General features: G+C 50.9%; 1 protein-coding gene across 1 annotated transcript; it reads left to right on the plus strand.

The window, feature by feature from the left end:
• Nucleotides 1–3,088: 3,088 nt before the first annotated feature.
• On the plus strand, nt 3,089–6,948 carry MAGIX (MAGI family member, X-linked). Its single transcript, XM_075999445.1, is given in 7 exon segments — nt 3,089–3,137; nt 3,952–4,098; nt 4,839–4,921; nt 4,998–5,234; nt 5,340–5,411; nt 5,414–5,513; nt 6,626–6,948. Coding segments are annotated over 7 exon segments (1,011 nt in total).
• Nucleotides 6,949–11,576: the final 4,628 nt, after the last annotated feature.

Raw genomic sequence — 11,576 nt, forward strand, 5'->3', positions numbered from 1 at the left:
GGTAATCTATTTCTATTTTTTTAGTAGAGATGGGGTCTCGCTCTTCCTCAGGCTGGTCTCCATCTCCTGAGCTCAAACCATCTGCCCGCCTGGGCCTCCCAGATTCCTAGGATTACAGGCATGAGCTACCACACCTAGCCTATAAGAAAAAATATAAAAAATTAGCCTGGTGTGGTGGTGGCCCACCTGTAGTCCTAGCTACTCAGGAGGCTGATCCAGGAGGATCACTTGAGCCCAGGAGTTAGAGGTTGCAGTAAGCTATGATGATGCTACTGCACTCTAGTCTGGGTAAGCGTGCAAAACCCTTTCTTTCTTTTTTTTTTTTTGAGACAGAGTCTCGCTTTCTTGCCTAGGCTAGAGTGAGTGCCGTGGCGTCAGCTTAGCTCACAGCAACCTCAAACTCCTGGGCTTAAGCCATCCTCCTGCCTCAGCCTCCCGAGTAGCTGGGACTACAGGCACGAGCCACCATGCCCGGCTAATTTATATATATATATATATATGTATATATATATATATATATACATATATATATATATACACATATATATATATATTAGTTGGCCAATTAATTTCTTTCTATTTTTATAGTAGAGACGGGGTCTCGCTCAGGCTGGTTTTGAACTCCTGACCTTGAGCAATCCTCCCGCCTCGGCCTCCCAGAGTGCTAGGATTAGAAGTGTGAGCCACCTCACCCAACCCAAAACCCTTTCTTAAGAAAAAAAAAGGAATGAACAATTTGGATGGATCTCAAAATAATTATGGTAAATAGAAGAAGCCAGACCTACCCTCCAAAAAAGAGTACCTGCTGTATGATTCCATTTATATAAAAATCTGGTAAAATGCAAACTGATACACAGTGACAGAAAGCAGATCAGAGATTGCTTTAGGGGAGGGGACCTAGAAGGCAGGAGAGAGGAATTACAAAGGGACAGAAGAAAACTTTTGGCAGAGATGATTGTGTTCAATATCTTGATTGCAATGATAGTTTCACCAATGTAAACATATTCAAAATCTATCAAATTGAATGTCAATCATACCATGGTCTGTTAATAAAATAAAAAGTTTAATTAATGAATTGGGTGGGGCTATGAGAGGGATTGACTTAAATCCTTGAAGGAGATGATGCTAAAAGGGGTAATTTGTCCCCATTCATTAATGGAGGAGGCTAAGAGAGGCACTGGTTTGAACCAACAGTGGAGCAGGACTAAGAGGGGCTTTGGCTCTGTGCAGTGTGACTGTAGTCAATATTAGTTAAGGATGAGTGCCAATGCTGCTACCAAATAGCTTGACTGTGCCCAATGCTGGCAATTTGGAAGCTTTATTCTTAATTCCTTTGCCAATCTTACCACGAATTCCTCATCACTCCCACTTCCTGGAGGGGTATATTGGGGCTTCAGACAATGCATTGGCTGGGGTTCCACCTTCACATCTGCATACCATCTGGACCCCCAATCCTTCCAGCAGTCTCACTCTCTCAACCCCAGTCCTTGCCACTGCTCCCAGAATTTTGGCCCTGCTGGCATTGGCTCTCTCAGTGAACCCTTATCTAGCATCCTGGGGCACTCATCTCTGTAATTCATCGCTGAGGACATCCTTGGATCCCCCATTCCTTAATGACCCCCCCAAGCCTGAGTATCTTCCAGTCTGGAAGCAGGTTCCCATCACCAGACCCTCAAGCCTCTCATCCTTTTGACAAGCTCCCTGACCTACTTCGGTAGCATGGATGCTGCCTGGCGCATGGAAGCCTCCTCTCACCATCCACCTATCCTCAGCGCTTGGAAGATGCCCCAGTCTGTAAGACCCTCCCATCCACAGAGCTACAGAGCCTCGAACTCCCCTTCCCCAGTGTGTAAGCATTGTTACCCCATCCACAGCCTCCTGAAACCTGGTGCCCCAGACTGAGAAGTTGCCCTCTCCATCTTCCGGCAGCACTGGAAGTCTCAAGAACTGGGCAGAGCAGTGAAGGAGGCCCAGTGTGTCCTCCCTCAGATAAAGTCAGGTCTGAGGTGGGAGGGGCAAGGGATTGTAGGAGGAATGAAAGCAGGAACTGTTCACCCCTTTCACCTATGACAATGCTGGGCCTCTGAGAGATGGACCAGAGAGGTTGCAGAACCAGCCAGAATGGACATGAGGACCCAGTGTGTCCACAGCCTACAGTGAAACAGTCATCAACCAAGTGAGTGTTGGGGATAAGCTGCCTGAGACTGGTGTCATTGTTGGGTGGCTATGGGGGCCCTGGGCAGGCCTCTGAGCCTCTCAGACCCTCAGTTTCTTCTTCAGCAAAGTGATGGTCACAGGCCCTTTCTCACTGCAACTTAATTCCTCCTTCCACTACAGTCATATTGTACCCAAGTGCACCCCCCTTGAGGCCTATGTTCCCAGACACCGATTTTCAAACTTAGGAGAGGCCTCATTCCTCCACTGACATTGGCTATTGTACCATCCCACCCCAGTGCCTCCAAAGCCACCTTAATTCCAGGCCCCTACCTCCTCTCTACTCTTCAGAGGACCTGGTCTCCCCACTTTTTCAGTCCTCAAGCCCCGTAAAGCTCAGGGCCCCAAAACCTTTTGTGGCCCCAAAAGCTCCAAGGGTGCCCCTTCCCAGACCCCCAATACCTTGCCAGTTCCCCAGTAGGGACTGTGATAGACAAACTCTTACTGCAAATTTACTGAGAGCCTACTATGTGCAAAGTTCTGTTGGCCATTGCAGAATTCCCTGGTAAACTCGGGCTCTAGTTATGCAACCTTGTGTTTAGTTGTCAGAACTCAAACGGTACCCTAACTTCTCTGGGTGTCCTCTTCCCTTCCTATGCATGCAGTAACAACATCCTCTGGATGGAAAAAGGAGCCCATCCAGGGTCTTCAGTTAGCCAAGATAGCGCTTGAGGCAGAGGGAGGCCGATCTCTGCTGCCTATCTCAGCCAGGCCTCCTCGCTGGCCACCAGGTAGGTCACCACACGGGTAGGGGCAGCAGGCACGGGACTGGCCAGCCTCAGGCTCCAGGCCTGGGCAGGCCGCCAGGTGAGTGCATTCCAGCGCACAAAACGCGTCGCTGGAGGCTGTGTGTCCACTGGGCGGACCACTGGCCATGGAGCCGCGTGCAGGGGGCGCCACGGACCCTAGGGGGAGCAGAGGAGGTACCCGGGCATGAGGAAGGGAGGAGGCGCATCCCCTGCCACCGTCGCCCCGCCTGTCTGCTCCTCACCTTTTTCTTGGATAGGTGGTAAACAGCAGCTCTGGCGCCCAAGGGGCGGTGGCAGAGGGCAGGGAACCAGCGACGGAGCTGGGCTAGAGGTCTCCTATTCACACTCAAACAAAGGGGCCGTGCACCAGACCCGGGGAGATGTGCGGGGAGGGGTCTTCCCGTGATCACTGGAGACACCTGGGCACTCAGGGTCTGGAGTGAACAGGGTGAGGGGAAGTCAGGGGGAACTGGGGGCCCCTGCAGAGGGGGAATCTGGAGGTAGGTGGGCCCTGTGGGGAAACGGGGGAAACGGAGCCTCTGAAGGAATTCACCGGGTAGCAGGGGTTGCCTACAATATCTGGAGGGGGAATTGGGGTCCTTGGGGCTATGGGGTCGGGATATCTGTGGGAATCAGGGTCCCTGGAGATATCTTGGGGGAAGACTTTGGCATCTGGGGCTATTAGGGGGCAGTTGGGGACCTGTAGAGAAAAATCACAGGATGTTCAGAGGTATCCAGGACTACTGCTGTCAAATAGCTATCTCCGGGACATCTTTGGGGTAGGTGGAGGTCCACCGGCATACTCGAGATAGTCGGGGGTAGTGGGAGAGGAGAGGGACAGAGGGGGGAGCTCCAGAACTATCGAGGGAGTGGCTGGGGGGATCTCGGGGTATCTTGAGGGGCATTTCTAAGTCTTCGGACGTCTAGAAGCTTGGGGTTTCTCCAAGGCTCAGGGTTGGCAGTTGACTTGTCCACCTCTCCCGCGCAGGCCGCGACCCTCCCCTGCTAGCGGGCCCCAGCGCCCAGCAGCTCCTGGCACGGCTGGCCGCGCGCCCCCTGGCGGCCCGAGCTGCGGCCGACGTGGCGGCGCTGGTGCGCAGGGCCGGCGCCACATTGTACCTGCGCCCTAAGGAGGGTGCGTGACGGGAACGGGGCCTCTCGGGGGGCGGCGTCGGCGTGGAGGTGGGTCCAGGGGTGGCGGGTCCGGGGTTCTTAGCTATTCCCCTGGGTGGGGCCGAGGGGTGTGCTACGGCAGGGCGGGGCCCTGTGGGTGCTTCCAGGGGGCGGGGCCGTGGGGTTATCCTAGTGAATCCTGGAGGGCTATTGCAGTAGGCGAGTGTCAGATTAGTTGAGAGTGCGAGGCTGGGTCCTTATTCTGGTCAACGGAGCTTCGAATGTCATTTCTGAGGAGGCGGGGCCTGGAGAGTGCTGGGGGCTGGTACTCAGTAAAGGGGGGGGGTCTGGAAAGCTAGGCAAAGGGACGGGGCTTGAAATGTGAGGAATGGGGTGAGGATTCGAGGCTAATCAGAGGGTTTGACAAATTCCTGGGTAGCACCCTCCAGGGTGGGTCGAAGGCTGTTGTTTGAGGGGTGGGTTCTGCTTGTTATGAGGGGGAGATGGGAGGTCTGTAGGATTATTCCAATGGGCGGGCCCAGGATTATTTGTTAAGGAGGCTGAGTCACAGTTATTTGTGTGTGCTGAGCCTTTAAGACTACTTGAGTGGGTGCTGTCTAGTTAAATGGTGGGCCAGTCTGTACGTGTGTTGTAGAAGGCAGGCAAGTAGATCAGGCTAGAATGTTAATTTAAGGAGCGAGTCTTAGGTAGTTTCCATAGCGTGTCCCCCCCACAGCCCTCTTTGCCTTTTTCATCCCCCAGCTGTTAGCATACTGGACTCTACAGACTTAGAGGTCACAGACAGTCGCCTGCCTCATCCCATTGCTGTGGGTCACCAGCCCCAGGTACCTCTTCATTCTTCTATTTGAGGTCACCTGCCTTCGGGCTGGCAATCTCTGTACACCTGTGTCCTTACTCTAGCATCATAGGTCAGAGACCCTGGGTACATGTAGTGAATCGCCCGGAGTGACCCAGAGTAAGGCACGTCATGCTTCGAAGCCGTCCCAGACCTCTGGTCAGTTGTATGTGGAGCTGGTCCGTGGTTCCACAGGCTTTGGCCTCACCTTAAGCGGCGGCGGCGATGTAAGTGGGGACGCTCCGCTGGCCGTTCCTGGGTTGCTGAAGGACGGCCCTGCACAGCGTTGTGGTCGCTTGCAGGTGAGCTCTAAGACACATTTCCATGGTTGGTGCTATTATCTCTTCCTTTGTTGGGGTGCTCTCCATTTTCCATTCCTACAACACCATTGCCTCGGACTGTTGCAGGTCGGCGACCTAGTGCTCCCCATCAACGGAGAGTCAACGCAGAACCTCACCCATGCCCAGGCTGTGGAGCGGACCTCCGCGCTGGAGGTCCCCGGCTTTGCCTGGTGCTCCACCCCCCTCTCAAGACCCATCCCGGCAAGCCTGAGAGGGTGTGAAGGTCCCAGAAAGGAGGTGGTTTCCCAGGGGAGAGGGGTCAGGGATCAGTGAGGAGAAGGAGAGATTTGCAGAGAGGCTGGGCTTCTGAATGGGAAGGGTTTGATGGTCTCCGTCGGGAGGGTCCAGTGTTCCGTGTCTGCCTGGGGTCAGAGTATTCTCAAAAGTGAGGACAGGGAGGGGCACAGGGTCCCAGGATAGGGAATAAAGCAGGGACAGGGAAGGGGACTGGTCCCAAAGATAGGAATTTCAGAAGGGAGGCTTTGGAGGTACTGGGAGGGGAGAGAAGGGAAGGGGTCTGGGGTAAAATCTAGAGTTCAGATGGAAGAGTCTTAGTTCTAGGAGAGGAAGGCAGAGTGGGTCCTAGCTAAGAGGAAATGGAATGGGGATCCAGAAGGTAGGGTGTCTAGTTCTGAAAGACAAAGTTGTTAAGTGAGAGGGTTTGTGCATCAAGGGAGGTGAGATGAGAGAGGGGAGAGTCAGGGGTCCTAGATGGGTTTGTCCTCCTTAGGTTAAGACTGGTGTTTGATTTTCTGTGGAATTGTGAGAAATGATTTCTTTTCTTTTCCTTTTTTTCTTTTGGAGACAGAGTCTGGCTCTGTTGCCCAGGCTAGAGTGCCGTGGCGTCAGCCTAGCTCACAGCAACCTCAAACTCCTGGGCTCAAGCAATCCTTCTGCCTCAGCCTCCTGAGTAGCTGGGACTACAGGCATGCACCACCATGCCCGGCTAAATTTTTTAATATGTTTTTAGTTGGCCAATTAATTTCTTTCTATTTTTAGTGGAGACAGGGTCTTGCTCAGGCTGGTCTCAAACTCTTGACCTTGAGCGATGCTCCTGCCTCGGCCTCCCAGAGTGCTAGGATTACAGGCATGAGCCACCACACCTGGCTGGCTGTGGGAAGTGATTTCTGAGGGGGCATGTTCTGGATCCAGGAGGGAAGGGTTCTTGGGAAAGGAGGTGTCTGGGTTTGTGAGGGGTGGTGCTGGTCTCTGAAGGGACACTTCCAGGCCTTGAAGAGAGGTTTCTCTAAGGGGCGGAATCTCTGTCTCCTGAAGCCCTTGGGTTCTCTTGGCCACCCTTAGCTAAGGGCCCCATTTCGGTTCCCCACTTCACCACCCAATCTAACTGTCAGTCCCATCACCCGCAGATCACATCTCGGATCCTGGGGAGCGGGAGGTGATGAGGTCTCACCGCAGCAGCAATTCCCCAGTTCAGTACCCTCGATCCTGCACAACGCACAAGACTCGGGATAGCCTGGAGCCTAGTCCAGAGGTGGCAGCCCATGGTTCCGCGGTTCCTCCCACTGAGAGCCTCAAGGAGGACCCTGAGAACCGCATTCCGGGTTCCCCGGGGCCCTGGCTAGTGCCAAGAGGGGAACGTCTCTTGAAGGCTCTAGGGGCCTCTGGGGCGGCGCAGCTTGCTCAGGAGATGTCAGCCAGAAGGCTGAGGCACTGAGCCTATGTCAGACTGCTCGGTGCTCCGTTGGTGCCGCCCAACTTGGATCTGGTGTGCCAGGCTCGCCTCGCACTGGCACTGCCCAGAGCGTCCACTTGGTCTGGTCCCCGCCCGGTCCCACTGCCCAGTCAGTCAGCCCGCACTCCTCTCTCAAGGTCAATGGTACGGCCGGTCCAGAACGGCCAGCCCTGCGCTTCTGGTTTTGGCGAGGGAAGTATTAAAATGGTTCCATCCAGTCTCAACTTGCCAGGTGCTCTAGGGGGGGTGCGGTTGCCCAGTCCACTCTGTAAAGCGGGGGGGATCGATCCGGTTTTGAGGAGTGCCTCTTCTTGTAAGCACTGACAAGCTTCGTGCCATTTCTTTCATGCTTCCAGATGGATCTTTACTTCCGCCTGTCCTCAGCCCGGGGTGCTTTCTCCCTACTCTTTTTGTCTTAGCTAACTCCTGCTCCTTTTTGTTAGGGACGGACCTTCCACAGCCCCACCGGACAGAAAAGCAGAGACATCGAGGATGCAATCACACAAGAGGAGGTTTATTTTCTGGCTAGCCAGGGTCCAAGCCCCAGAGCACCAACGCAGTGGCCACTCTCACAGGCAAGGACCCCGACCGGAACAAAGGCATGCCTTTTATCCCCGTGGTGCACAAGCTGCGCACAAGCCGACTACGCATGGATCATGCGTTGATCTTTAAAATGATTGGTTGCCCACTATTGCCTTTTGAAATAATTGGCGGGTTGGTTGCCCTCTATTGCCTGATGGGCCAGTCGCCCGTGCTTCAATGACCTCATCCCATAATTCCCCCTACAGCGGTGTAGCAAGCAAGCAATGACCAGAAGCAAAGGTTTGCGGTTAGCTCACTGCCCCACCCAAGTAAATTCCCGACAATTGGAAGAATTCTTCTGCCCTTCCTCTGCCCTACACTTTTCCCATTGATTCATTTCACCTTTTTGAAGGTGTGCAGTGGCTCACACATAATTATTGTGCGTGGCAATGGGGAGTGCAAAGGTGGGCCTGTTATTGTGGGGGAGGTGTGCACCCGTATACTCACAGTCCTGGCTCAAAATCGTCCAGACCCCCAGCTGTTGCCAGAATACCAAGGCTAGAAGCACGGCGCTTCCTTCGCCTGAGGTCTCCCACTTCCGGCCTAGTTGGCTTTCACTGGCATGTAGACTGCCACCCTCAGAGCTGGGGCACTGGCTGGGGCCCTGCAGCCCCCTTTGGGATGGAGGCAGGAAGATGTGAGTCAGGCCCCTGGGCAGGCCAGGCTAAAAAAGGCTGTTAGTTGTTAAAAGTTATGTATGAAATAAATTTTTTTTAAAAAAGGCTCTTAGAACTTTTCTGCTGTGCTCCCCTTTTACTGTAGATGGTGAGGAACTGTAACCGGGCTTGTGTGCACATGCCACACGCTGGGCGTTCCCTATCCCAGGAAAGGCTCAGACTTTCCTCTGCCCTGGGAACAGAGCCCAACAGCTGAAGCTCATATAGCCAGCGGAACTTCAACCAGGGTAGTCCTGAGGGGAGGCAGGCGCTGGCAGAGGCCAGAAATGTCCAGTCACCCAACCCACAGATTGGGAGAAAATTTTCCCAAGCTACACATCCGATAAAGGGCTGATAACTAGAATTTATTTAGAACTCAGGAAAATCAGCAAGGAAAAATCAAACAACCCTATCAAAAAGTGGGCAAAGGACATGAACAGAAATTTTTCAAAAGAAGACAGAATAATGGCCAACAAACATATGAAAAAATGCTCAACATCTCTCATCATCAGGGAAATGCAAATCAAAACTGCAATGTGATATCACTTATCTCCAGTAAGAATAGCCTTTATCAAAAAGTCCCCAAACAATAAATGTTGGTGTGGATGCAGAGAGATAAGTACACTCCTATATTGCTGGTGAGACTGCAAACTAGTTCAGCCTCTGTGCAAAGCAATATGGAGATACCTTAAAGCGACACAAGTAGATCTACCATTTGATCCAACAATTCCACTACTGGGCATCTACCCAAAAGATCAAAAGTCAATTTATGAAAAAGACACCTTTACTTGAATGTTTATAGCAGCACAATTCACAATTGCAAAGCTGTGGAAACAACCCAAGTGCTCATCAATTCATGAGTGGATTAATAAAATGTGGTATATGTATACCATGGAGTACTATTCAGCTTTAAGAAACAATGGTGATATAGCACCTCTTATATTTTCCTGGATAGAGCTGGAACCCATTCTACTAAGTGAAGTATCCCAAGAATGGAAAAACAAGCACCTCATGTACTCACCAGCAAATTGGTATTAACTGATCAACACCTAAGTGGACATACAGGAATAACATTTATTTGGAGTCGGGCAGGTGGGAGCAGGGAGGCGGGGATGGGTATATAAAAACATAATAAGTGAGATGTGCAATGTTTAGGGGATGGTCATGCTTGAAGCTCTGACTCGAGGGGGGACGGGGCATGGGCAATATATGTAACCTTAACATCTGTACCTCCATAATATGCTGAAGTAAAATAAATAAATAAATAAATATTTGACACATAAAAAAAAATGTCCAGTCATCGCTGCTGTCACCACATCCTGAACACTCGGCCCCATCCCCCAACAAGGGAAACTGTGGTCTGACTGGGCAACTTTTGCTGTTATGGGGAGGGGGCAGAGAGAGAAGAGAGAAATTGTAGGACCAGAGTGTGAGTCCAGGGTGGTCTGGAGAGAAGAGAACTGTAAAGAGAAGCTGGGAGAGCTGGGAGCTTGAGTATGAAGAGGTGAAGAGGTGAACACCTGAATGGTTAGAGTCCTAAGCATTGTGGGGGAGTGTGCCAGGGTGGCTTCCAGCTACCCCTGACTCAGAGCCTGGTAGAGGTGTGGCTCTACAGAAGTCAGCAAAGAGCTCAAGTGCCCCAGTCCTATAAACACAGTCACACCCAGGAGACTAATAATAGTAACCCCAGCCACTATTTGCTTAGTCTTATCCCTCCTACTGGCTTTATTGCAATATTAATTTTCATCTACAGTAGTTACATATTTACTCAACAACCCTGATATGTCCATTTTACAGAGGAGGAAAATGAGGCCCAGAGAATGCAAGTGGGATGAGGGAGGGGGTTTGAACTAAGATTTAATTGAGTCCTGATTCCCAAGCCTGTCCTCTTAATTTCACCTGAATTTGATTTTGACAAGCATTTTTTTTTTTTTTTTTTGTAGACAGAGTCTCGCTTTGTTGCCTAGGCTAGAGTGAGTGCCGTGGCGTCAGCCTAGCTCACAGCAACCTCAAACTCCTGGGCTCAAGCAATCCTTCTGCCTCAGCCTCCCGAGTAGCTGGGACTACAGGCATGAGCCACCATGCCCGGCTAATTTTTTCTATATATATTAGTTGGCCAATTAGTTTCTTTCTATTTATAGTAGAGACAGGGTCTCGCTCTTGCTCAGGCTGGTTTCGAACTCCTGACCTCGAGCAATCCGCCCGCCTCGGCCTCCCAGAGAGCTAGGATTACAGGCGTGAGCCACCGCGCCCGGCCTGACAAGCATTTTTGTTGTTGTTGTTGTTTTTTGTTTTTTGAAGAGACAGCCTAGTTCTGTCACCCAGGCTGGAGTGCAGTGGCACGATCACAGCTCTCTGTAATCTCAAACTCCTGAGCTCAAGCGATCCTCCTGCCTCGGTCTCCCCAGTAGCTGGAACTACAGGTGTGTGCCACCATACCTGGCTAATTTTTAATTTTTTTTGTAGAGATAGGGTCTTGCTATATTGCTCAGCCTGGTTGACAGGTATTAATTGAACCCTGGTTCTATATATCCTGCACTGTGATAGGTACTGTGGAGATGCTGGGGGAACAAGACATGAAGATTTCTTTTTTAAAATTTTTTTATTTCAGCATATTACAGGGGTACAAATGTTTAGGTTATATATATTGCCCTTGCCCCACCCGAGTCAGAGCTTCAAGTGTGTCCATCCCCCAGACAGTGTGCACCACACCCATTAGGTGTGTATATACCCATCCTCTCTTACCCCCTCCCATCTGCCCGACACCTGATGAATGTTATTACTATATGTGTACTTATGTGTTGATCAGTTAATACCAATTTGCTGGTGAGTACATGTGGTGCTTGTTTTTCCATTCTTGGGATACTTCACTTAGTAGACTGGGCTCCAGCTCTATTCAGGATAATACAAGAGGTGTTAGATCACCATTGTTTTTGGAGCGGAGTAGAATTCCATGGTATACATGTACCACAATTTATTAATCCACTCATGAATTGATGGGCACTTGGATTATTTCCACATCTTTGCAATTGTGAATTGTGCTGCTATAAACATTCAAGTGCAGATGCATTTTTTATAGAATGTCTCTTGTTCTTTTGGGTAGATGCCCAGTAATGGGATTGCTGGATCAAATAGTAGATCTACTTGTGTCTCTTTGAGGTATCTCCATATTGCTTTCCACAGAGGTTGCAGTTTGCAGTCTCACCAGCAGTGTAGGAGTGTTCCTATCTCTCGGCATCCACACCAACATTTATTGTTTGTGGACTTTTTGATAAAGGCCATTCTCATTGGAATTAAGTGATATCACATTGTGGTTTTGATTTGCATTTCCCTGATGATGAGAGATGTTGAGCATATTTTCATATGTTTGTT

Source organism: Microcebus murinus, chromosome X, assembly GCF_040939455.1.
Source record: "Microcebus murinus isolate Inina chromosome X, M.murinus_Inina_mat1.0, whole genome shotgun sequence".
In the NCBI taxonomy this organism is placed as follows: domain Eukaryota; kingdom Metazoa; phylum Chordata; class Mammalia; order Primates; family Cheirogaleidae; genus Microcebus; species Microcebus murinus.